The sequence below is a fragment of the Puccinia triticina genome, chromosome 8A (genome assembly GCF_026914185.1).
Source record: "Puccinia triticina chromosome 8A, complete sequence".
NCBI lineage: Eukaryota > Fungi > Basidiomycota > Pucciniomycetes > Pucciniales > Pucciniaceae > Puccinia > Puccinia triticina.
Genome location: NC_070565.1, coordinates 6673720 through 6699246, shown reverse-complemented (window position 1 = coordinate 6699246; position 25527 = coordinate 6673720). Strand labels below are relative to the sequence as shown.

General features: G+C 50.6%; 4 protein-coding genes across 4 annotated transcripts; 2 read left to right on the top strand and 2 right to left on the bottom strand.

Annotated features, from left to right (window-relative positions):
- Positions 1-7537: 7537 nt before the first annotated feature.
- On the top strand, positions 7538-10192 carry PtA15_8A739 (uncharacterized protein; the record flags this gene model as incomplete). The annotated part of the gene is made up of 4 exons (XM_053172199.1): positions 7538-8121; positions 8406-9335; positions 9471-9814; positions 9885-10192. The coding sequence occupies 4 exons, from the start codon at positions 7538-7540 to the stop codon at positions 10190-10192; spliced, it is 2166 nt and encodes a 721-aa protein (XP_053023387.1).
- Positions 10193-10571: 379 nt separating this feature from the next.
- Positions 10572-12981, top strand: PtA15_8A738 (uncharacterized protein; the record flags this gene model as incomplete). Its single annotated transcript, XM_053172198.1, has 8 exons — positions 10572-10885; positions 10997-11042; positions 11115-11468; positions 11550-11651; positions 12333-12349; positions 12441-12741; positions 12850-12887; positions 12972-12981. The coding sequence occupies 8 exons, from the start codon at positions 10572-10574 to the stop codon at positions 12979-12981; spliced, it is 1182 nt and encodes a 393-aa protein (XP_053023386.1).
- A 2189-nt stretch (positions 12982-15170) lies between these two features.
- Positions 15171-16997, bottom strand: PtA15_8A737 (uncharacterized protein; the record flags this gene model as incomplete). The annotated part of the gene is made up of 7 exons (XM_053172197.1): positions 15171-15295; positions 15384-15483; positions 15607-15716; positions 15782-15870; positions 15945-16289; positions 16617-16828; positions 16959-16997. The coding sequence occupies 7 exons, from the start codon at positions 16995-16997 to the stop codon at positions 15171-15173; spliced, it is 1020 nt and encodes a 339-aa protein (XP_053023385.1).
- Positions 16998-21559: 4562 nt separating this feature from the next.
- PtA15_8A736 (uncharacterized protein) lies at positions 21560-25023 on the bottom strand (the record flags this gene model as incomplete). Its single annotated transcript, XM_053172196.1, has 5 exons — positions 21560-23189; positions 23263-23505; positions 23591-23892; positions 24034-24285; positions 24388-25023. The coding sequence occupies 5 exons, from the start codon at positions 25021-25023 to the stop codon at positions 21560-21562; spliced, it is 3063 nt and encodes a 1020-aa protein (XP_053023384.1).
- Between the last annotated feature and the right edge of the window lie 504 nt (positions 25024-25527).

Below are 25527 nucleotides of genomic sequence, written 5' to 3'. Positions count from 1 at the left end.
TTTCTTCCCTCTTTTCTATTTGTGATCTTGTTTTTTGTTTGATTCTTTTATTTTTTCTTTACACCTGTCCTTTCTTTTCTTTTTTCTTACATGTGCACGTTGGAAAGGGTTGGATTTTTCCTTTCACTCTTGTGTTTTTACTTGTGATGTGGCGTGGTGGTTGCTTCTTTTCTTTGTTTTGTTTCATCCTCTCATCTTAGTTGTACGGGCGCGGCAGGCACAAGGGCTTGTTGCGCGGCATGTTACAGGCCTGAATCCAAGTTCAGACAAATTTGGAGGAGGGATCCGCAAGGTATTCTGGTCTCCCCCCACAAAGGAAGAAGGATATCATCAAATTCTGAGTTGATTGATCCTGGATCTTGTTGATCTTGCCCCGCATTCTACTGAGTTTTGAGCATCTTTGAAGCTTTCTGAGTTCCTCTTCTGATCCCTCCCAATATTCCGGCGCACTTTTTGGCTTTCCCCTGAGTCTTTTATCCAACCAAACCCGCCAAGGGTATTTCATCCCCTCGTTCCTTCTCACAAAATCTCCCCCCCTACCGCTATCACATTTTTTTTCTTTTCAACCCGTACCCAATACTATTTGCAGGACCACCAACAAGGGCAGCACTCAAGCACCATCCCCTCACCCAACTGCCTCAGCTCAGACCTGACAGGAGTCCATACCGCCAGCTGGTGCCGGGTACTGCCAAACAGGTACCTCAAGGCCATCTCAACTACAGGCAACACCCCCTCTTAAATTACCAGCCAACAAGTATTGAACCCACCCTTTTCTGTCATTCAAGTAACTTTTTGGAACCCACTGAGCCCCCAACGCAGTGTAACCAACTCCGAACTTAACAAAATCCCTCGATGCTGCGAGCGTGGGACTCGCAAAGCAAGCCTCCAACAGCCCCCGGCAGGAGGGACTTATACCGTACCTCCCCATCCTGGCGCACGGGGAATGGGATTTTCACCCCTCTTTTTACTTTCCCCTTTGTACATCTCTCATACCACAACCTTTTTTTGTTTTTTTTTGCTCCAGGTCTGCCCAACATGCTACCGCTGAGACCTATATTTTTTTCCCTTTATGTACTGATACCAGTATGTCCTGAAAAATTAAACAAGACAAAAAAACCTCAAGCCTGTTACCGAGTCTGCAACCCAGAATTGCAGAAATTAATCACAGAACAAGAGCACGGACTCTCTGTTTAATACATAGCGTGTTTCACACGCAGCTAGCTTGAGGATGACCGGAATCAACCGGTCATCGAGGGGACTCGACCCTCTCAATGACCAGTATGTTCCGGTCATCGAGAGGATAAAGCCCTCTTGATGAAGGGCACAGTACCGGTCATCGAGAGGGTTGAGTCCTTCCAATGACCGGTCAATCCCGGTCATCGGGTGTGTCAAGTCCCCTCGATGACCGGCACAGACCGGTCATCGAGAGGGTTGTATACTCTCGATGGCCGATCTGTACTGGCCATTGAGAGGTTCTAAATATCCATTCGATGACCGGTCTGTACCGGTCATCCAGGGCGTTGTATATATCCCTCTCGATGACCGGTCTTTACCGGTCATCCAGAGGGCTATGCGGTCTTGATGTCGGGTCTGTGCCGGCGATCGAGGGCTCAGAGACTTGACTGTAAGTCGAAAAAAAAACTATATGTCCAAGTCATTGAGCACGGACCTCTTCTGCTACTTGGCTTCAGTAAAATCAATTTTTTTATTTACTTTGATAATTCATTTCTCTTTGAAGGAGTTGTGTGGCGTAACTCAGATTGTGTCTGATGACGCGCAAGAAGCAAGGCTTTGTGCAAAGCAAATATTTAAGGTTTTAAGTTTAGAGGGCCAGGAACTGTGATGGTTTGAAAAAACCACCCAGCCAAACTCAAATTCTAGGCTCTGCGAAAGTGGGTGATAGCGCGCAAGTCCCTCCTGCCGAGGGCTATCGGAGGCTTGCTTCGCAAGACCAGACGCCCGCAGCAGCGAGGGACTTGGGTTAAGTTCGAACCAACTCAATTGCAATATGCACCAGGAAAAATAAATTGTCACTGGACTACAGGTGACATCAGCCTAAGTCCACTGAGCTACCCACCAGTTGCACCGTTGGCTGCACATGTACAGCCCCCTGTAGGAAACAAAGGGGCCATTGTAGCCTAGTTGTGGTAGTGCCAGAGCTGGCAAAAAGTGACAGCCATTGTTGCTTGATGTCACCGGATGTCTGGTGACAATTGATTTTTCCTGGTGATGCTTGGTCACCAAAGAGCTCAACCCCAATCCCTGCCTTGACCATTTGTGGCCCCTTTCCCTACACACTTAGTAACCTCAACCCAGACGCAAATATTCCAACAATTTTTCTCAAATCCCATCACAACCCCACTATTTACTGGCTTCATCAACTCTTGACACATTACAATCATGCGCGTCTAATGTCAGCTCGTGCTGAAAGTTGGACTCCCACGGCCATTTTTAAGCTTTTTGAGCTTACTTTTTTATCAATCAGCAACACCAATTTTAGTCAGGGGCATAAAATGCCCCAACGTGAACTGGGCTAATACTATTCCAAAAAAAAAAACATGACTAATCTTTTTTGTCATGTTTTTAGACTGAAAGATGTGGATGATAATAAATGAAAAAGATGAATCCCAAAATCAATCCTAAATTTCAGTGGGCAGTGAAAAATCCTACCCAGATGAAATGATCTTCATTCAGCTGGTGGCTCTCACATCGCGCCGACTTTTTTTAACCCTGCCTTTTTATCCTATCTCAGCTATGTTGTCGGATGAGGATCATGACATAGACAAGGCGCCCACAAGGAAGCTAGGTAATTAAGGGGAGCCTCGAGGGAGTTGTCAGGAAAATTCTATGCAAGTTGCAAACAAAAGAACCCAGATCACTAGATGGACAGTGTGTTTTTCGGAGTCCGAAGTTCAATTACAACCTCGTCCCTTTGTGGCGAGCAACCCTGTCGACATGGCTCTCGCCAGCAAGTGCTCACGAAGATTTGTACTTAAGCTAAGAACTTCTTGCCCTGGGATGTCCTCCGATCGTCCTTATATGTTCTTATGCCGGAGATGGATTCTTGAGTTCGATGCATAAGATAGGGATATAAGCTCTCTCAATCGACTGCCACTGATCCGCTCTGGTTTTTACTATTGAGCCTGATGATGAGACAGAAATCGATTGGTGCTGTCACGGATGTGTATCCGATTCCCACCAGCTCAACTCCAGCCTCCACAGTCACCCGCGCCCGACATATCATTCCATCGATTGCCAAGAGAAGCATATTGGGGACGTTACTTGAAGCAACGCGGCTCGGCTATAGAAAACGTGTTTGATGGCCTGATGTTGGTCTGCGCTGTTTATATGTATTTATTTATTTATGATAGCTTTATCCAGCTTTATCCCTGACAGAATACTGCAAGCTTGTACCCCCAGCGTGTATGGATACGTAAAGATGGTACAATCCGATGTGATGATGAGCTTGATCCAGTTGAGGTTGCGATAGTTTATTGAAAACTTGTCAAACATGTTATATGGAGCCGAATTGATCATTATCGAGTTGCATCCGTAGTCAAATATCATCCACCTCCTTCGTAGCTTATACATAGACGGTCCTTTAAAAGCTCACGTGCGCAGCGATCCTTCTGCTGAGTGCTCTAGTGGCTCTAGTGGAACGATAAGATTAAGAAGAAGAGGGTGGACTCCGCCCTTGGATCCGCGACGAGCCGGCCACTTCATGGACATCGGCCGAGCTCATCGTCATGCAGTGTGTAGTCCACGCCGTGTCTCAACTCCTTAAGCGAACAGATTCTCTAACGTGGTCCTGATTACCGTGTATGTATATGACGAGGTCGGTCTTACATTATCATTCTTTACAGCTTTCAAGACCCGATATCGCCCAATTGCGCTTTATAAGGGAACGGTTCCGGATACAGCTCTTGAAGCAATTGGTCCCTTGGCAAGTGTCCGCTTTAATCCTGTGCCTGCGGCCTGGTCTATGTATCGAGCATCCGGGGCTCATGTGACTGGTGATGTATGTGTAGAGCTGAGGAGTAGACTGCCCATCAGCAGATAGAAATCGATGGAAACACTCGCAATGAGGACGCGGGGTAATCGGCCATCACGTTTCTCTTGCTCGCTTGGTGAGAAGTGGCCAGTTGCGATGTATCATTTTTCTTAACTTATAACTCTCCAATCATCATCTCTAGCCCTTTTCACAACCGGTCGAACTGGGACTTCTCAGAAAGTGTAGTCTATCGAGCCTCATTTTTATACTCTTCGAACGATCCCTTATCGCGGCGTGCTTTCATTCACTTCCTCTTCCAACTATTCCTATAGTCGATAGCCAGAAGGACTCCCTCTTTCAGGGCCCATAGAGACTCAACAAGCTCCCCAAATATCATAGTTGCACCGTCTCTTCTGAGCACATGATGTCTATCGAACTCTGGAGCTCTTTATTACTCCTCGCTTGATCTCGATGGTAACCATTGCGGCCGATTGCTACTCCCTAGAAAACCCCAACTGAGGCCTGCTTCAACAGAAGAGCCGATTGCAAGCTTAAACCGACATCCAGGCTCTCTCGGCCTTGATCACATCCCATCAAGCCGCCGCCACCACCACCAACACGATTTCTCAGCCGATTCCCACCCACAGTTCCTTGTGCATAAAGATATTTATTTAGATGCAGGTTTGTTCACATGTTAACTAGCAGGCACTAGTGACTATCTACACAAATAAAGAGGTGTATACCGAGCCATTTTGATCCCTAATAATCGTCAGCCTTTGTCTACGAAGATCTTAATATTCAGCACCTCGTCACTCTCTTCTCCAATATTGTATGTTGTAGCCGCTCAAAACATCTATAATCACAGTCCCAGCCTCCTTGCGCGCGCAAACTCGGCCCAACAAAAAAAAAAAAACCTTCTTGTTTAGCATTCTCTTGGCATCCATTCCGTCAATCGTCCCACATCACCTCGTCCATCTGCCACACGCACAAACATCCAGCCGCACACTCCTTCAACCCTCGTCCGCACGCCTTCATTCCGCCTTCCCAGCTCCCATCGCCTACCTCTGGTTTCACCCATTCTAACATTTGAAGTCCGGCGCCTTCTTTCCGTCGACATCATCCTCGGCTCGCAATCAAGCTCCATAGCAGATCGCAGCAAAGCCTTGACACATATATATAACCGCTTCAAAATCCTTGTTGATCGAAGAAGGATCTACCTCACAATCCAAACAGGTTCCCTGATCCGAGTAGCCGCTACGGTATTAATCAAGCCTGATAGTAGTACAACAAGTAGAATTTTAAACCAATGCACTTCAACAAGTGATCCCAAATCAGCCTCCCACGCCCAAAATCAGGAAAACGATTGTCCGCATCTCAATAGATACCAGTTACCATCACCCCCGCCAAGGAAGTAATGACTCGAAGCATCGGTTGCATCTAGTGGGCTTTCTCTCCCCCTCTGCGCGTGTACCAGGCGAGAACAGCCATCATCTCGATCAGCGAATCTGCATCCGTCTCCGAACTCAAGCATACATCCTCGTCCCCTGCCCGATTTGTAATCACCTTCGTAAAGCTCAACTCTCAGATCTGATACGCTTCAGGTCAAGCACACCAGTCTATCAATCCCTCGCTCCGGGCCGAACTACACATAGCTCTTTATACATTCCATCCAGACATAGTTCCTTTTTTTTTATAGTTTTTATTATTGTAACTGAGTATTGTTACCAAGACGGTCAAGGAGATTGATTCAATTGAAGCTCCGAACCACTACTACACTTAACAGGCTTAGAAGCAAATTGGTGAGTGTGATATCCATGTTCCTTTTCTGCAGATCTCAAGCTGCTCTCTGCATGAATGCACTTCCGGCCCCTCAAAAAGAAACACCCCATCATCTGTGTGTTTTACGATGCCTGTGCGCATCACCCTGGCAGTTTATCCTCTTTTAACTGCTCGGCCCTCGACCGGGGGAGAGGCTTCCAGCGTTATATGTCTGGCTTGTGGGGGAAGATCGTCGGGTGAATTGTTTCTGAAGGATTTCTTTATTTATATTGGGCAACCCACACTCCGGCATATGTATAGCTTGTGGTCCGTGCGATGGGGCCGGCGCTTCTTCTATTACGTCTGGCAATATGTTTGGCCGGGAGGATGTCCGGAATTCCAGCCCGCACCGGATGAGAGAGATTATTCTCGTGCATATTGTAGGACCGGTTAACTCGCTTCCAAGCAGGCCACTTTCCTCTTGGAGGATTCCCTCGGGGCTGGATCGATCATCTTCATCTGCACCCATCCCAGCGCTCTCCACAACTCTTGTGTCCCAGCAATTTCCTGGGCTCTCTTGGCCTGGCCGATCCACTTCTGCCGCGCCTTTTCTTTCCTGTTTTGAACCCAGAGACGATGCTGGTTGAATGTATGCTCGGCTCTGATGATCTTGGCTGCTGCTGCTGCTGCTGCTGCTGGGGGGGAGGATTACCCCCGGCTCGAAAAATGTCAAGACCAGAGACCAAGCCCTTTCCAGCCGACATCCATCCCGGCTGGTAAAAATAGCTGCAAGCCAACGTTTGCAGAGATCCCAGACTCAGCCGAGGCAACATCGAACCATCGAATCTTTTGTTTTGAATTATCGTCGACCCTGCCTGCCCGGACTGCACCATCCCTCGGCATCCCCTCCATCATAGCCTGTGTGACTGTTTGTTGCGAGCCGAGTTCGTTGGGACTCTGAGCATGCGCCTCTGGGCGTGATCGTTGGCGGATGAAGTAGGCTGTCCATCATATATAGTTCGTCCTTGGCTTCTGCCTTTTTCGGGCGTTCTTTCTCTGTCGAATCATGATCGCCGCTCTGTCCTCTCGGGACGAAGATTGCCTGATCCAATCCGCAACCCTTTCAACATATCTACGTGTTTGCCAAGACCCAGGGGCCAGGTTAATAAGGGAAAAACATTGATGATATGCATACATCATCCTATTTTATAAAAAAAAAAAGATGGAAGGGTTGGAAGAAGTTGGGGTGGATGATCTATTGACGATCTTCTCTCCTCCTCCTCCCACTGCCACCCCTCTTTCGGCCTATGCATATAAATCAACCAACGCCTGACCAGTGACGCAGCCTGGCCTCCTTGGGGCCTTACTTTTCCAGCAACGTTTCCTCTACTCTGCTGTGGAGAAAAGAAGCGGGCTGCGGGTGTGTGTTTGTGTGTGTGTGTATGTGTGCCGGCTGGAATCGCGGCTGACCCTGAACCCGCCCTCGATCACTGTGTGGCCTGACCTTGTGGGATCTCCTCCAGTGATCTATTAATAGTCATCATCAGCCGCGGCGAAGGAGCTGGAAAGAGCTTCTCCCCCCCCCCCCCCCCCCCCCCCCCCCTCAGACTTTTTATATTAAACCTTCAGGCAGTGTCACCTTCTCCTACCCTTAACTCTCAGCGTTTTATAATCTCTAGTTCCTTTGAAAAGTGATTTCCTTGATGCGTGATTGATGAGCTGGATTTTTATAGTTTCCTGACTAAAACACACACACACACACAACTTTCTTCGACAGACAGCGGCAGAATGCGACTCGCCAAGTCGACGATAGGACTCCGGGACGGGTATGGCGACCGGGGACGCGTGAAGCGGGAGAGGATGCTGCCGCGCCTGGAGACGGAGGGGCTGTTTGGGGAGGAGGGGTATCCGACGACGAGCTCCCGGAGCGAGCACACGAAGACTGCGGATGAGCCGCGGACGCCGAGTCCGTCGATGCGGGCGACTCCGGCGGTGCGGATCGTTGCGCCGGAGACTCCGGGCGAGGCCAGTCCGCCGCCGCTCCGCCGGCGCCGGCTCTCCCACAAGCTCTCGATCAGGTCCTTCCGCCAGTGGCTCAGCCTCCAGCGCCGGGCGCCCGCGAGCAGCACGGGCGCACCGCCCGAGCCCGAGCCCGCCCAGCTGCTCGCCAGGATCCCCGACAGCCCCCGCGCGAAGCCCAGGCCCAGGCCCAGGCCCAGCAGCAACACTGCCCCCAGCCTCAGCCCGACCATCCTCAGCAGCCGCTCCGCCGAATCCACCAAGCCCACGCCCAGCAACCACCCCCGCCAGAGCCTGGGCCCCAAGCAGTCCTTCGTCTGGTTCAGCCCTCCGCCGCCTGCCTCGACCTTCACGTAAGTAGAAAGCCCTTTCGCTGCACGGCAGTGTAAATAAATCGCAGATCCCCCCACCCCCCCCCTCTGAAAACCCGCAAGCCCCGATAAGAGAGACGTCATCGTTCCCGTGTCCTGATAAGTGTGTCGATGATCTGAGGCTGATGAGAACCTGTCTTCTTGTTCTGTCCATGGTGGTTGGCTGGGCTGCTCTTGACCATCTCCCTCGGATCTTCCTGGGCTGTGATGTGTGGTGTGATGTGTGATGTGATGTGATGCTGGGCTACTACATATAACACCACCAGCCCTCGTCAGCCGACCAAGCATCCCTCCCTCCCAGCACTCTCTGCGGCCCACCACCCCCTCCGCTCGCTGGCCTCGGTTCCCTACCTCAAGAGCACCAGCACGAACAGCCAGCAGCTGCTCAGCCTGCCCGTCTGCTCGACCCGCTTCGGCGTCCCCTGCCTCATCGACATGGCCTCCAGCCCCCCCTCCCCCCTCCCCCAAGCGCCCCCCGCCCTGGCCGACGTGCCCCCCCACCCACCCCCGCCCAAGCCGCCTTCCTCCCTCCCCGACGACATCGCCCCCACCCCACCACCCCCCGTCAGGCTGCCCGTGCCCGCCGAGAAGAAGAGCGTGTTCGGCAAGCTGTTCGAGCGCCGCAGTGATATTAGGTCGGTCGGCAACGGCGGCAGCACCAGCACCGAAGGCAGCGGCAACGAGAGCGAATCGGGCCCGGCTATGATGAACAACGGCAAAGTGAGTCGCAAGCCAAGCGGGAAAGCACCCAACAGCCACGAGCCTGCCCCAGCCACCGGCGGCCTCCATCCGCCCGAGAACATCTCGGCCCGGCTCATGGCTCTCCAGGGCTCGCTCGACTCGACACATCTCGACGGCAAGCAGAAAGCGACGAGCGAACGGAGCGGCGAGGAGAAGACCTTCGGCGGCTCGTCCAAGCTCCGGGAGATGGTCGGCGGCAAGCTCGGCCGGAAGCCCTCCTCCTCCAAGGGCGGGCGGAGCGAGGACGGGAAGAGCGAGGATGGCGAGAACCGGAGCCGGGCCGGCAGCCAGGCCACCACCTCCCTCCTCAAGAAGTACGGCGTCTGCGAGAAGGCGGCGATCGGCAAGGGCGCGACGGCCGTCGTCCGGCTCGCGCACAAGTGGGATCGTGGGACCGACAAGCTCTATGCGGTCAAGGAGTTCCGCAAACGGAGAAAGAACGAGAGTGAGAAGGAGTACGTCAAGAAGCTGACCAGCGAATTCTGTATCTCATCAACCCTGTATGTTTTTTTTTTTTTTTTCTTTCATTATGTGGGTGTATATGTACTGAATCCCCCCCCCCCCCCCCCCCATTTCCTTTGATATAACAGACACCATGAGAATATCGTGGAGACTGTCGATCTTGTCCAGGATGAGAACCAGCACTGGTGTGAGGTGATGGAGTACTGCCCCGGGGGGGACTTGTATGCGGCCATCAAGCGGGGCTCGATGAAGCAGCCGGAGATCAACTCGTACTTCAAGCAGATCCTCAACGGGATCGCCTATCTCCACCAGATGGGCGTCGCCCACCGGGACATCAAGCCCGAGAACCTGCTCCTCGACGGCAAGGGCCGGATCAAGATCACCGACTTTGGCGTGTCGGACGTCTTCCGGATGTGCTGGGAGAAGACGACGCATCTGAGCAAGGGGCTCTGCGGCTCGGAACCCTATCTGCGTAAGCTCAGTGTTGTTGTTGTTGTTGTTGTTGTTGTTACAGCCAGCTGATGATAGCGTGCGCCGCTCAGCCAAGGAGATCTTTGAGCGGAAGGAGTATGATGCCCGGCTGGTGGATGTGTGGTCGTGTGGGATCGTGTACTACTGCTGCTGCATCCAGGAGCTCCCGTGGCGGGTGGCGAAGAAGAGCGACCCGAGCTTCATGAGCTTCTTCGACTCCTACGACTCCTCGCTCACCCCCACCCCGCTCATCAACCTCATCAAGGACTCGCGGAAGATCATCAAGAAGATGCTCAAGCCCGAGCCCGAAGGCCGCGTGCAGATCGACGAGGTCCTGAACGACGACTGGGTCGCCGGGCTGCAGGTCTTGGCCGTCTAGCGCCCATCTCCCTCTTGTTTTTATTTTGATTTTGATTTGTAAATTGTTTTTGTTTGTTGTTCTTCCGTCCTTTCCTCCCTTTATACGATGCAAAATACATTATCAACATCATACACAGTCCACGCGCGCATACATTGAGCAGCACTTCGCTGGCTGTCTGCCCAGAAAGCCACCGGGAACCATGAAGAAGGCAGCACTGACCAGCAGACTGCTCAGCAAACCATCCATCGCCAAACCAACACTCACAACAACAACAACAACAACAACATCACCAACAACACCAACAACAACAATAACATCACCAACCCAACCAACTCAAACAACTCAAACAACTCAAACAACTCAAACAACTCAAACAACTCAACCACCTCAGCTAGCAATGCCCCAAGACGACAACAGGACAACCAGAACAACAGAATCATCCTCAGCCGACTCCTGGTCGACATGGCTATCCATCCAACCACCAGCGACCGAACCCACTCCCCATTATCTCACCCAGCTCGGTGCCTGGGCCTACTCCTGGCTACCTGCACAGCCACAGCTCGGAACCGTCGAGCGAACGGCGATCATCCCCCAGAACCCGATCAGCGACTCGATCCCAGCCAACAGCAAGGGCTGGACGGCCTACTTCTCCTCGCGCAGAGCACTGCCCATCCACAAGCTAAAAGAACACCCCCCGAGCATCGAAGCCATGTCCATCTCCACTCACTCCGACCACCACGAACCACCACCACCACCACCACCACCACCACCATCATCATCATCATCATCCAGACAGCAGCCGCACGCCATGCAACCACCCAGGAAAACCAGCCTCAAAAACAAGGGCCAGCACAAGCTCCCCAACCTCGTCCTGCCCACCTTCCACGACACCTTCCACCATCCGCCGCGCTCCTTCCTGCCCAAGCCATCCAAGCTGCAGCAGACCTTCGAGCTCGTACAAGCGCTCATCTTCTCCGCCCCGCCCGAGTTCCCCCAGACGGTCGCCACCGATGCGCTCCCGAGCCGCCGCGAGAGCTCGCGCCAGCGCCGCCAGGCCGCCGACATCCTCCACCACAACCAGCACATCAGCACCCGGCTGCCCAAGGCCCTCGACCTGCTCGGCGTCGACCGCCCCGCCAGGATCCGCAAGCTCAACCGCCTCGCCGTCATCGCCATCCACGGCTGGTTCCCCGGGCCCTGGCTCGAGTCCGTCCTCGGCAAGCCCACCGGCACCTCCGCCAAGTTCGCCTCCATGATGGACCACGCCCTGCGCATCTACCTCCGCCAGCAGACCGCCCCCCACGACGACGACGAGGACGACACCCAGCAAGAAGAACTCTTGAACTCGGACTTCACCACCCTCATCCCCCTCGAGGGCGAGGGCAAAGTAGACGACCGCGTCCGGCTCCTCTTCAACCAGCTCATCTCCCGCCAACACTGGCTCGAGGCCGTCCAGAACGCCGACGCCATCTTCGTCGTCAGCCACTCCCAGGGCTGCCTCGTCAGCTGCAAACTCATCGAGAAACTCATCGCCACCTTCGGCCTCAGAGGCGACCGCTTCCTGTCCCTGGCCATGTGCGGCATCTGGAACGGCCCCTATGTCGGCCTCAACAACAACTACGCCCTCCAACCCGTCCTCAAAGTGCGTCATTTCACACACACACACACACACACACACTTTCTATCTATCCATCTCTGAAGAAGAGATCTACTTTTTTATGTTCTAGTTCCTCGAAGGCCCGGCTGCCCATGAGCTCTTCGAGTTCCAGGACCCCCACAGTCCGGCATCCAAGGCGGTCTCGCAGAGGTAAATATGCCGATTTCAGAAAAGAAGAAGAGAGGACACACAAAGACTGACTGATGAAAAAGCCTGAGCAACTGTTTGAAGCACGGCGTGAAGCACCTCCTGATCGGGTCGATGAACGACCAAGTGGTCCCGCTGTACTCGGCGCTCAACAGCCCAGTCGACCACCCCTCGATCCTGCGCGCACTCTTCATCGACTCCGCCGTCTTCTACGCCACCGACTTCCTCACCAACCTCGTCGTCTTCTGTCTCCGGCTCCGCAACGCCGGCTTCTCTGACCACGGCCTCATCTTCCTCCTCAGCGACTACCTCGTCGGATCCTTGAACGGCGTCGGCCACTCCACTCTCTACGAGGACCCGCACGTCTTCGAGTCCGTTTCCCTCTATGCAGAAAGAAAAAAGAAAGAAAAAAAAAGAAAAAGAAAAAAAAACTTATATATGTTCTTATATATGTTCTCACAGGCTCGCCGTGCGCTACTTCTTCGAGAGCTCGTCGCCACTCGACCCGCCGACGAACGTCCCCGCCCAGCCAGGAGGAAAGACACGCCGGACAGGGTCTTCAGCAGAGGAGGATGGAGGGGGGCGGGACGAGCTACCGGGCGGACTGATGGTAGTGGACCAGAGCCTGAGCCCGAAAGACAAGCCCAATCCGTTCCTGCTCACCTGGAGCCTGCGCGGGCTCATCGAGGACCCGCGGATCCGGCTGATGTTCGCCGCCGAGCTGCGCTTCCTCAAGGCCTCGTTCCTCCACTGGACCCCCGCCGCGACCACCGTCCCCTCCTCCTCCTCCTCAACACCCTCTCCTTCCTCCCCCGAAAATACCCCGCAGCCACCCCCTCAATCGGCTCACTCTAACTCGAAAATCTTGAAGGACTTGAAGGTCAAGCTCGAGCCGTTCAAGGAAGTCCAGTCAGTCCCCCCTCCCTTCCCTCTACATTGTTCGAGGACTCCTCATCGTTGATCGGCTCTGTCCTTCCGGAAATTCCGCTCCAGATTAGATTGACCGACGCGGTGCTCCAGCATCACCATTTTTCGGCTTCTTCTTTGAATCCTATCAAGGCTTGCTGGGCTAAATTGTAATCTTAATTTTATATATACCTACTGTTACAAAGGTGTTGTTCTCTTCCTTCGTATAAGACCAGAGTGGTCGCCCCTCATCTGTTGTTGTATCCACACATCTTGTAAATTTCTCTTTTGGGTCCTTATAAATGTATAACATAGCTTCTGTATAGCTGTACAGCCAAGAGACGTGGTCAAGCGTTGTCAGGACTACGGGTTTCTGGATGGTTGAATAGCTGATTAATTCATTTTCTTTTGGCCAAAAATTACAAAACCACTCGGGAGTAAACGAGACAACAGAAGATATAAACTAAAAATAAATAAATCAAACTATATAGAAATGAAAAGAGTTCATCAGTTTTTTTCTTTCTTCTACTTTTGTTTAGAAAAGCCGTCGGCAGATGCCGAGGCAGAGCACGCGAGTGATAAACATGAAAGAGGGGCAAAGGAAAGACGATTAACGATGAAGCAAGGAGAGAGGCGATATCTATTTCGGTGGTTTTGGAGCCGGCCGGGAGCGTGGGCGGGAAGCGGTATGGATTAGGTGTGGATGGAGTGGCCAAGGTATATCAGACGTGTTCACGCGAGGGGACAGCTAATTAAAATGCAAAACGGCATCTCGAATCGGGACAAAATAACAATCAGTCGGAACAAGAATCCATAGAGACTTCCTTGTGCATTTGTATCTTCTCTGTCTCTGTCTCTCTCCTTTAGATATCGCTTCCTTCAATCCTGAACACTTGTGCATAATTGAAATACCCCTTGTAAACGAGCACACAATTATTGATCAGCGTTCTCTGCAAAATTGGATGGAGAAGCTTGGTCCTGAAGGCGGGGCTTACTTGCATGCACGTCTTCAAGATCGGCTGAGGCAAGTTCATCGACACCAAAGAATACGAGATTTTCGCCACGCCTTCTTGCCGCATTAGCTTATACAATTGGTGTGCAACGGCGGTCGGAAACTTGGACCCGCCCGGGAGAAAAAAGAAAAAAAAAAAAACGAAACGAAATTTGCGTCGTCGTTCGACGGGTTGGTAGAGGAAAGAAGTTGAGCGATCAAGTGTGCAGAGGCGGCAAAGGTCAAGAGAGCTGCTCACCGACATCTCCATGTACCAACGATGCTGGTAGGTGCTCAGCCTGATAGCCGCATTCAAACTCCGTTGAACGTCTCCCTCATCCGTGTAGAACTCTAAGAGTTTCATCCAAGCTTTGGCCGAGAACTTCGCCTCCAAACATCGCTGGAATGCGTCCTTTGCCTCTTCCTTATGGTGCAATCGGAACGCCAGATCCCCGAGAATCTCCCACTCCGTCCCCGTTTTCCTATACGGCATGTGCTGGGCCTTGAAGTGCGCTACCTCGGCCCTCCAAATCGTATAAACCCTCAGATCCTATACAAGCACAATAGAAAGAATTCATGTGAGCATTCGGCGCTCTCTTTACTTCTGTTGCTTGAAGCTCACCTCATAGAGCACCATAAACAAGTTATCCAACCACCTTTCACAGAGCCTCTTGTTCATGAAGGTATTTCGGGGGGCGGCTGTCGTGGCGGTTGCTGCATTTTCAGTCTGTTTGTCTGTTATGCCCGTCGATGGATGAGCTGCGATCGGTTTATCAACTCCACTCGCAGGGCCGGCCATTGGGCTTTTAGAAGGCTCATCTGGGTCGTCCGGAGAATCCGGGTTCGAGCCGTCATCCTCCCTGGAAGAGAGTTCGACCGGACCTGCCATCTCAGGCGGTCGAGGATCTTCTGAACCTGAGACGGTGATCGTTGGGATAGGGCTTGGGGGATTGTAGGCCGTGGAAGATTGTGGATCGGAGGAAGACTCTCTGTGCAAAGGCGCCTTTGCCCCATCGTCTGTCGCGTCCTTCGGACCTCCATTACTCGTAGCGGAAGTACTGAATCGCTTTGCACTTGACTGAAGCGATCCTTGCTGCTCAGTCTCCGATCGCTGTTGCCGATATTCTTCCTCCATCACAAAAACCTGACTCCGACATTTCAGCAGTTCGTCCCAACCAATCAGAATCACCAGCTTGGTTAATAGCGAATAGGCCTTCGAGAATGTCCCCCGAAGAGATGGCGCTGGTAGTCGTAACAATGCAATATCTGCTTCGTTATCACGGGCCGAATCTTCGTCAAGGATTTGGGACTCTGCGATAAATGTTTTGATGGGTAAGTGACTGCGTGAGGGCGTTGGCATCCGATGCAAATCTCGATCGTTGTAGGTAAACATCGGACAAGAATTCAGGGTGAGCAATGCCTGCAGAAAAAATAAACCAAACCAAGTAAGCAAGCCAGTAGAATTCAAGTGTGAGCTAAGAAAGCGTATCTTACATCGGAATAACGACCAAGTTCAATATAAACTTCCGTAAGCTTTGCCCAAGTGATGAATTCACTCGGCGCACAGTTGACCGCTTGTCTGGCTAGTTTGAGAGCCCATTCCGTGTACTAGATTGCTTGCCGTAGAGCAACAGTAAAACCGTGATGTGCAAGGTCAAGTTCCAGATGAGTGGTCAAGTCTCGAGAGATGAGAAGGGAGCAGACGTCAAGGAAAGAAAAGTTCTGACATACCTGTCCTCCTTTGGATCTGAGAAAGTCGCATTGGACATGAAGCAGAGCGTATGATTGGGGCATGTCCTCAAGTGCACGATGCAAGACCTGGACTGCTTTTACTTCCTCATCTGCGAAAGGGGTATACATCATTAGACCCGAACAGTAACTAGTGTAAAGGCGGCTGCAAGCTTACTCATTCCCAAATAAGCCTGAGCTAACAGAGCAGCTACCTCGACCTCCTTTACGGCTAGTTTCTCGAACAAATTGACTGCTGGTCCCCATCTGTGTCAAGCAATTTGATGTGAGCCCTCCCGAAAAACACGAATACCGGCATTGATATGTCATATTACACTTACCGAAAACCATCGCCAAAATATTTCATGATACCTGTTGTGAGGTGATTGGAGATCACAGTCGCCACTTGAATCTCCGGATCACTGCCTAGTTGCCATCCTTTGAAAAAGATCTCCTGGACAGCCCGTAAGAATCTTTGTTCGCCCTCGGGCGTCGTGATGGGATCGATTTTCCTGAAGCCGGCCAGCCTGTAATTCGGGTCGTCGGCGTATAGGATCGCTCTCAAGATAGCCGAGACGTATGTTTCAGTCCAGATCACCGGGGTGGGTTCATGTTTTTCGCCCCGTAAATCGATCAGATAGGCATCGACCCCTCCGGGGATCTTCACTTCCACTCGAACGTCCACTCTTGAAAACGCGTTAAAGCAACTTGACAAAAGAATCGTGATGCGCAAGTGTCATACCTTGCAGGCTCAGCTTGTGATGGTGTGAGGTGATTTGTGGAAAGCGTGCGTCAACTTACCAGTAACATCCACTCCTGATCCTCCAAGCGCCTTTGCCACCACCCCCACCCCAGCCACCCAGCCAACTTCCGCTTTCTTCGATCGAATACGTTAAAGAATTCCTGGAGGATTTAATTGTGGGGGGTTTTAAGCGTCCCGGGTTCAGACAAGAGAGATCCAAGGTTTCTTTCAATCTGAGGGTAATCTCAACCGATCAACGAAGAGCACTTACAAGTAAGCTGCCAAGCTGGCACTACTGCTAGCATCGGCCCCACTAACATAATGATAGCTCCCCAAATCACGCTCGACGCCATTGGTGGTTGTCGGCGGTTTTGAGCCAGGCTTGCTGGTGGTCTTGATGAGGTGACATAGATCTGGCGGGCCTAGTTCTCTGAAGGACGTCAAAAACTCGGTACGCGAAATTAAACTTTCTCCTAGTTCGACCTGTTTCAGCCCCGCCCAACAACAAAAAAACAAAACACGTCAGCCCTCCTCCGTCCTTCTTTTTGCTCTAGATCTTCTTGAGGTAAATCTCTGGGGGCTCTCGATCAGAAGAGGTTACGGAGAGGCTGACCTCGAAAAATTCGGGTACGTCCTTGAGGTGGTCGCTCATCTTCCAACAGGTGCCAGCGAGTCCGAGTGGGTTGGCGCAGCGAGGCTTCTATGTATGTCTCCTCAGTTGGTTTCGGGGTGTGGGTTGTTCTTGCGCCTTCAAATCTGCTGGATGCATCCGTTGGCTGGATGGCCGAGAGCTTGTTGCAGGCGGGCCAGGGCAATCTTGTAAGCCATGACGTGCTGGGCTGACTCATCCTTGTACTGAGTTTTCGCCCCCCGGCTCTCTCGGCCTCTCCTCCACCCCCGATACTGGCATAGGTAACATCAATCCCTCATCCAGACAGATCGTAAATAATCAAACAAATGTGAGTGGTTGTATTTGAAAAGCACCCTTGACAAGCAAGGTACCCTCCTACTTTCTGGTCAAGGGGATTGCTGATATCAATCCCATTCCCATGCTTCAACTTCAAAGAGGATTTGAATTCATCAGGGCATATCCTCACAATTCTGAACACTGCTCCCTTCAATTCAATCATAGCCGTTTCTGGTCAGGACAACACCAGTATATAGTGCGCATTGAATCTATGAACTAGAGATGGCAATTGGCACCCACTGGTAAGTTACCCACCACTCTTTAGAAGGCCCTTTGTGCCATTGCAAGTGCCAGCCAGTGGGTGTGGGATGTTAATTTTAGTAAAATGTCAAGCATATAGATGGGCAATTGGCAGGTAAATACCCTTCAGTAGGTATCTGTGTGCCCTTGCAGGTACCAATGCCGGGCAAGATTTTACTGAACAAATTCAAAAAGTAGCTCCACACCAGCCATGGGCACCACCTGCAAGGGCACACAGATACCTGCTGAAGGGTGGCGGGTACAAAAGTGCCATCTCTAGTGCACCTGCCATGGGTACCTGCAAGGGCAGATAGGTACCCGCTGAATTGTGACAGGCACCTGTCAGTGGATTCCAATAGCCATCTCTACAGTGGAAAGGTAGAAAGAAGTTTCAGTCTCTGACAGTCCAACACACACATAAAGGGATGTTGGAAATAGATGCAAGTGCATCCTATGTAGATTTTGCACACCAGGAAAAAATCAACTGCCACTAGAGTCTAGACTACAAGTGAAATCAGTTTAATTCCAATTTGCTACCCATCCATTGCACAGTTGGTCATAGAAATGGCATTTCACACCTGGGTACCCATGGCAGGCTTGGGTACCTGCCCAAAATATCAAGAATTCAGACACCCGGGTCCTGCACCCGCACCCAGCAACCTGCCATGCCAGACAGGTAGTAGGTACCCAGCCCCATCCCTACCCTGTAGGGACAGCAAATTGCACCCAGGTACCTGCCTCAAATTTTACCAAGATTAAACACTAGCACCAGAGCAAGAAGAAATTTGCAGCCATTATGGCTCAATTTAACCTGATGTACACTGAAAATGTGTTTTTCCTGGTGATATATATGCATATCAAATTTAAGATTGCATAAGCAGTTACTTACATAAAATCATAAAGCAAATTTTGGCTGGGAGATGGCTTTCACTGCAAAAAAAACTTGGTCAACTGCTTGCAGTTGACACACAGGTTACTTGAGTCAAGCTGCCATTGTAACTCCACCTTGATGCACAAGTGCCTTTGTTGGCACAGTCACTGTGCAAGGTGGTGCATTGAAGCTTGGGTTAATTCAAACCTTGAGTAAGGCTGGTGTAACACCACAAGCTTCCTCAGAGTTACCACATGTCAACTGCTCACAGTTGACACAGTTTTTTTTTGCAGTGTTTCATCCAACTTCAAATAACAGCTCCAAGCCAAACTTTTAATTTATGATTTCATGCAAAAGATTGCCCATGTAATTTTAAAGACCCTAATCCTGCAGAGGCTCATGCTCACACCTAACACATCAGTGGTCATTTCTCACTAGCCAGGTGATGACCCCAAGAAACTCGGCAACATTTCACTACAAGAACAATTGTGCAACTGCCACCAATTGCTATGCAAGGTAATCCTATGCAAATTCACTTGTAGCTCCACCCAAGCACACAACAGTATTTTGGCACAGTTATTGTGCATAATATTTGTTGGGGGTTGAAAAATTGGCTCCCAAAAATTACTTTTTGACTCCCAAACGTTGTAGATGTCCGGAAGACTGGATTTTGACGTCCTCACCGGGTCACCAGGACCCAAAATTTGTCCAAAGAGATTTTGGGAGTTGGAATACAAATTATGCTTTCAAGCATGGGAGTTGGAATTTTAATTTTACAAAAAATGCCAAAAATAAAGAAAAATTTATATCTCCCCACTGCGGCTCTCAAACCCCCCCAAATTTTAACTACCATCTTAAGGGAATATTTTGAGCTGTATGGCCTTAGATCACCACAGGAGATCTATGTGCTACTGTGGCTCTGATTTGGTGGATTTCCTACTAAGGAAAATCACCAAAACCTAAGCTACTGTGCCCCAAAATTTCACAGCACTGATTTAAATAACCTCTCTAAGAATGGTTATCCTCTAGGCAGTACCCCACCAACAGAAGTCAGTTTTGAGGGGGTGGCAGTAGGTACTATGACAACTGCACAAACCTTGTATCTCATTTTCTGACATGCAATATGGCCAAGAATTTCATGGTGCATATAATATGCATACTAATAAGTTACCTGAAGTTTTGATACTGATGGAACATACAAAAAAGAAGTTATACTGTAAGCAATCATTTTTACTAAGCCCTCCACGCACCCCTTACATCTTATGTTTTTATCACAGCCCATTGCTAGGAGTTTCATGGAATGAATAATATGGAGCATGAAACTATTTCTGAAGTTTTTAGACTGTTTTTGCGTGTGACCAAAAAGGTATACATTTAGAAGTCATTTTCCTACTAATCCCGCTGCGCACCCCTTATATCATATGTTCTGATGACACAATAAATCCTAAGAATTTCAAGTATTTCAGTTTATGCATAATTCTCTGTACTATCAACTTTTTATGCATGTAGCTCATGGGAAAAGAAATTCATGAATATGCTGGATAATAAGTACCTTAGTAGGAGATATGACCAAAAGCCGCCACCCCCTGTAAACTAACTTCTGTTGGTGGGGTACTGCCTAGAAGCTTACCATTCTTGAGAGATTATTCAAATCAGTGCTGTGAAATTGTGGGGCACTTTGGGGTACGTAGCTAAGGTTTTGGTAATTTTCCTTAGTAGGAAATCCACCAAATTAGAGCCACAGTAGCACACGGATTTCCTGGGTTAATCTAATTCCGTGCAGCCACCATATTCCCTTAAGAGGGTACTTTGCACACTGTTATTTATTTTTTATTTTTTATTTTTTTCTCTTGATAGCGGAATTTGTATTCCACCTCCCAAAATGGCCCCTGACCGATTTTGGGTCCTGGTGACCCGGTGAGGACATTGAAATTGGGTCTTTGGACGTCCCTGACATTTGGGAGTTGGAAAATTAATTTTTGAGAGTCAATTTTTCAACTCCCTATTTGTTATGGTCAAGTCTACAGGAGAAAACAAGAGAGGCTGGGGTTCTGAGGTTCTGGATCTTAAGTTGGTAGATTTCAAGATTTTCCTGCTATCTAGATCTCCAGTATCTTGAACTATGCGTGTGCAGACTGTAACTTGTATGTGACAGGCTAGATACATAGTAAAGTCCCTGCTATATAGTATAGCTCATAACAATGTTGAAATTTGGTCAAAGCAACCTTTAACAAAGGTTTGAGTAGCACCACAAAAGTTCTCATATTTCAACTGGTGGCAGTTGAGCAACTTTTTCTTGTGGTGCAACAAACTGGGTCTGGCCATGTAGGACCATGTCCTTAGTATCCAACACGCACCCAAAACTAAAACAAACCAAGAATAAACACTTGTGATCCACCAGCCCCACCAATCCATCAATCTTAAATCCCATACTTAGCCCTCCCTGTCCACCAAAAAAGATAATCACACAAGATGGACCCAAACCACATCAAAATATAACTCACTTTGTTTTCCCTTTTGGAAAAAAAATGTATTCTTGTATCATAGGGAGATAGGTACAGGTAAGTTAACAAAAAATCAAAAAATATAATGAGCGGAAGAAGTAGTTCAAGAAATGGAATACATAGTGACTTATGAACAAATTCTGATAATAATGATAATATATGATTATGTGTCATTGTTATTGTCAATACATCCCATGATGATGGCCACCAAGAGTGATAACAAAGATAATTTTGACTATCTACTTGTATGGACACTCCGTACTTATGGACACGCCCATGTTTATGGACACTCCCGCGTAAAACGACCAAAAAAACAAAGGCATATAGTTGATTAAGCAACAGCAACCAGACAACAACAAAAAACACTTTCGAGGAATTAAAGAAGGTTGATGGGTACATAAATGGAAAGTGGGCGGGGGCGGGCGAGGCAGGCAGAGATCAAGGATGGCAACAGACGACCGGAGCGTCCAGCACCACATCAGGTACTATGAAAAGACATGAGGAGTGAGAGAAGGGGGAGAACGATCGAGTGGGGATTTGAGTGAGTGAGGAAAGCCAAGAAAGAGGAGCGCGGTAATAGTATGTCCTATTTTTGGTAAGGAGAGCAGCGAAAGTTGAGACGAGAAGAAGACTTAGTACTCTAACCGCGGTTCGTCAGGGAACGACGAGCCAGGCGCATTCCCGTTACCATGAGGAAAATGGTGAATCGGTGGCCGCGGCGGATGAGGATGGTTAGGGTTATGGTGGAGCAGGTTAGGTGGACTGTGAGGATGATGAGGCTGATGGGGGAGATGGTGATTGTGGTTGTAAGGGTTGTTATTGGCGTTATTGTTATGGGGCGGAGGGGGCCCGAAGTCGGGCTTGTTATCCCAACGCTGGTTGAGATGTCCGTTCTGGCTCGGCCGTCCATTGTTATTGTTGTTGTTACTGTTGTTGGGTGGATGGTTGAAAGGGTGGATGGGGTTAGAGGTCGGTGTGGTCATCGGCTCGTTGGACGGGTACGAGAAGGAGGTGTATGGGTTCGCTCCGGGTACGACCCCAGGACCGACGCCTGGGGGGCCGTTCTGGGGACCATAGAACTGGTGGTTGGGGTTGCGAGGGGCAGGTGGACTGATGTTATACTGGTAGTTGTCCCGTCCCTCGTGTGGGCCGTTGCCGCCGGGGGGGCCGCCACCGCCATGGCGATCATGACGGTACCGTCGGTCACCTCCTCTACCTCCGTGTCGTCGATCTCCGCTCCGTCCGTTGGGGTAAGGGCTGATGCCGGCTGGCGGCGGCTTCGGCTCGGGGGTCCATCGGTCATGGTTCGATCTTAACCTGCCATCCGCCCTACCCCCGTCGCCACCTCGCCCTCGGAACCCTCCTCCGCCGCCGCCGTACCCGCCGTCTCTGATCGGCGGACCATTGGAAAGAGGGGCTGATGGGTCCATCTTTGGATACGGCTCTCCTCGCTGTCCTCGCTCGTCTGGTGGGCCATGCTCGGGTATCATTGGCGGTGGCGGGCCTAAAGGGTACGGCTCTGGATGGCCAGGAAGTCCATGGGGGTGTGAGTAAGGTGGTCCAGCTGGTATCCCCCCGATCGTCCCGTTCATCCCACCCATCATCGGCACCGGTGCCCCGGCGGGCTTCGACAGTCGCATCGGGTCGTACGCCCCCCTGTCGAAGCTTGACACGGGTCGAGAAGGCAGGGCGTGTCCATAGCTGGGGATCGGGGGTGCTGAGCTCCCGAGCGGCGGTCCTTGCCCCCCAGGATGGCCCGGCGGTGGGCCTTGATGGGGGTGGGAGCCCATCCCGCCGCCACCCATGGGCCCACCTCGATTCGGCTCTGGCCTTGTCCGGCGAGACGAGTGGTGGGATTGCTGCCGGTTATCTCCATCACCCCATCCCTCCTTATTGTTCATCATCCCACTCGACCCTTGAGAACTGTATGGATTCATGGCGTGGTTTGGACCGCCGCGATGGTACTGATTCGGTGGGCCCGGGTCGCCAGGCATTCGGTTTCCAGGGTTCGGGGGTCCAACTGGATGTTTAAATTGATCTGAAGAAAAGTGATTATCGTTCGAGAACGTTGGGGGAAGTTTTGAGTTGGATGAAGGCGGTGGAATTCGCTGGGGCTTCGGAGCTGGTTGGCCAACATTCATTTTGCCCGTGGATATCCCTTGGATCTCAGTGAAAGATGCAAGTTGATGCTGGTGAGTCCTTTTGGCCTGCTCTTGCTTTTTGCGCCGATCGTATTCATGAGATGGTTCGTAATGAGGCAGTCTATCATCCAGGGAATTGTACATATCTATCAAACACTGGGCAGGGGGAATAAGTGCCATTTGAGCAGACTCACTTGGCAGGGTCGATTGCCATTGGATCAGTCCAAAACCAGTCATGATCTAATGCTTCTTCGGCCGTCAATCGCCTCGAGTGATCAAGTACGAGTAGATGATCAAGCAGGTCTGCGAGCTCGGGAGATATGCGCTCATACTCTTCCCGGACCCTCCTAGGTTTATTAGCCCATGAGCGTACACCCTCACAGCCTGGAAGGCTTTCCCAACCTGGCATAGATTCTGGAGTGGGGCTGCCACAAAGCCTTCATAGTTTTGACGCGAATAGAAGAATGATGGGGAAATTCAGTAGCTGGGTAGGTTCCAATATCATCCAGTGTTATTACTAACCGAAAGATCAGCTCGCATTGGTTGACATCGGTAGACCCGGTCAAGATCGGCCCGCCTTTGAACATTTCCGCGATCACACATCCAACACCCCAGAGATCGACGGGAGTTCCGTACCTTCGATTACCGAGCAGAATTTCCGGGGGTCTGTACCATCTGGTGACCACGCAGTTAGTGTATTCGCGTTTCTTGTTATTATGTTGCTGTTCGATCGAGCGAGCCAAGCCGAAATCGGCAATCATCAGTTGGCCCTCGTTGGAGATCAGCAGATTGGCTGCCTTGAGATCTCGGTGAAGGATCTTGTTCTAGAGTTATCTCAATGTTCAGGTCATCGATGGTCCGGTCCAGCAAGAAAGAAGGAGAAAGCAGTTCAAAGTATTAAGCCACGTGACTGAGTTAGGGAAAAGAGAGAGAGAGAAAGAGAAGAAAGAAGCAAAACAACGGACCCGATGTAAATAAGCAGTTCCCAACAACAACTGTTTAGAATATAGCTTGATTTGACTGACGTTAAACGTGATCGACTTGTTTTCCATCAACCCAGCAAGATCATGATCGATGTAAGGGAAAACCATATACGTATTACCTCGCTTCAAGAGATTCTTGTCGCCTCCTGAGAAAGCCAAGTCGATCACTGGGACTATGTTAGGGTGGTCAAGAGACTTCAATATCCGGATCTCTCGGAGGGCAGTGATGGGTAGCTTGATTGAGAGAGAAGGGAGCAGAAGAAGTATTAGAGACCTCTGGTTGTTTCTGTTGACTCGGTGAATGTATAACTTGATATGAATGGTGTATTAGCTCACCCCATCCAGCTCATTATGAACAATGATCCTCTTCAACGCCACCACCATGCCAGACTTGACCTTGCTCTTCGTCTCAAAGATGCGATCTTCTGTCTCGGATTCATCATCGCAGGATTCCAGGCCATGATCGAGGGTATTCTTGGGTGATGCTTGTAGTTTTTGTTGTTGAGCGTAGAGCCGACCTCGATAGATGCCTTTAAAGACCTCTCCAAAGGTCCCTTCGCCCAGCTTCTCTATTAATTCGTACGATGCGATGCTCGATACGCCAACAAAGCATTTCTTTTCGGTTGCTCGATTACCGGCTGGCTCGGGTTCGGCTGATTTCGCGCGACCTGGATCCTGGCTTGGGGCTGCGTTTTCGGTATGAAGTGTCGATTTGGGATCAACGGAGGACTCTGGGGGGCGGTAGAAGAAGAATGTGGGCCGGTAGTTTTGGAAGGTATTCGTGGGATGGTTGAATATTTTGGAGGGTTTTGATGATGGATCGTGGTTATTGTGCTCGGCCCGAAGGCTGTTTGCTGATGATGAGGGCGAGATGAGGGTGTTGTGAGTCGGCCGAGTTTTGTTTGGGATGGATGGTGATTGGCATGGTCTGCTTCGGCTATCCTCCAGCTCGCCCTCCTCGACTTGAGCCATCCTCCGAAGCTTTGATGGTTCTGGTTCTGGTCAAGTTGGGTTTGTTTCCTGGTGTTTGTGTTTGTTTTTTTTGGCTGGTCAATGCCAAATGGTAGGGAGAGAAAATTGTTGGGGCGAGCTGCGGGGGTGAGAGCACGGGGGATGGCTGCAAGCCGGGGGGGGGATGTCCCCAGACTGTGACCCGTGGCGGAAAGACCCCAAAAGAAAGAAGATGACAAAATCAACCAAGTGATCGAACTATCTTACAGATACGACCAATGAAGAACGCGGAGTAAACCAACTGCCACCTTGCCCTAATATCCTGGACGATTCAGCAAGTCAAGGCCTTCAAGAATCAAATCATCCTTTCCTTGCTTATACTAGTGCACTATTTCTTTTTCCAAAGTGCGCGCTGTGAAAAGACTGGTTCCAACTGCAGCGGCTTCTGAGATGGTCCTTGTCCGGGAAGGGCCCCGAACAGGATACTTCCAATTCAGGCCCAGGGTGGAGGGTTTTTTCGCTCCA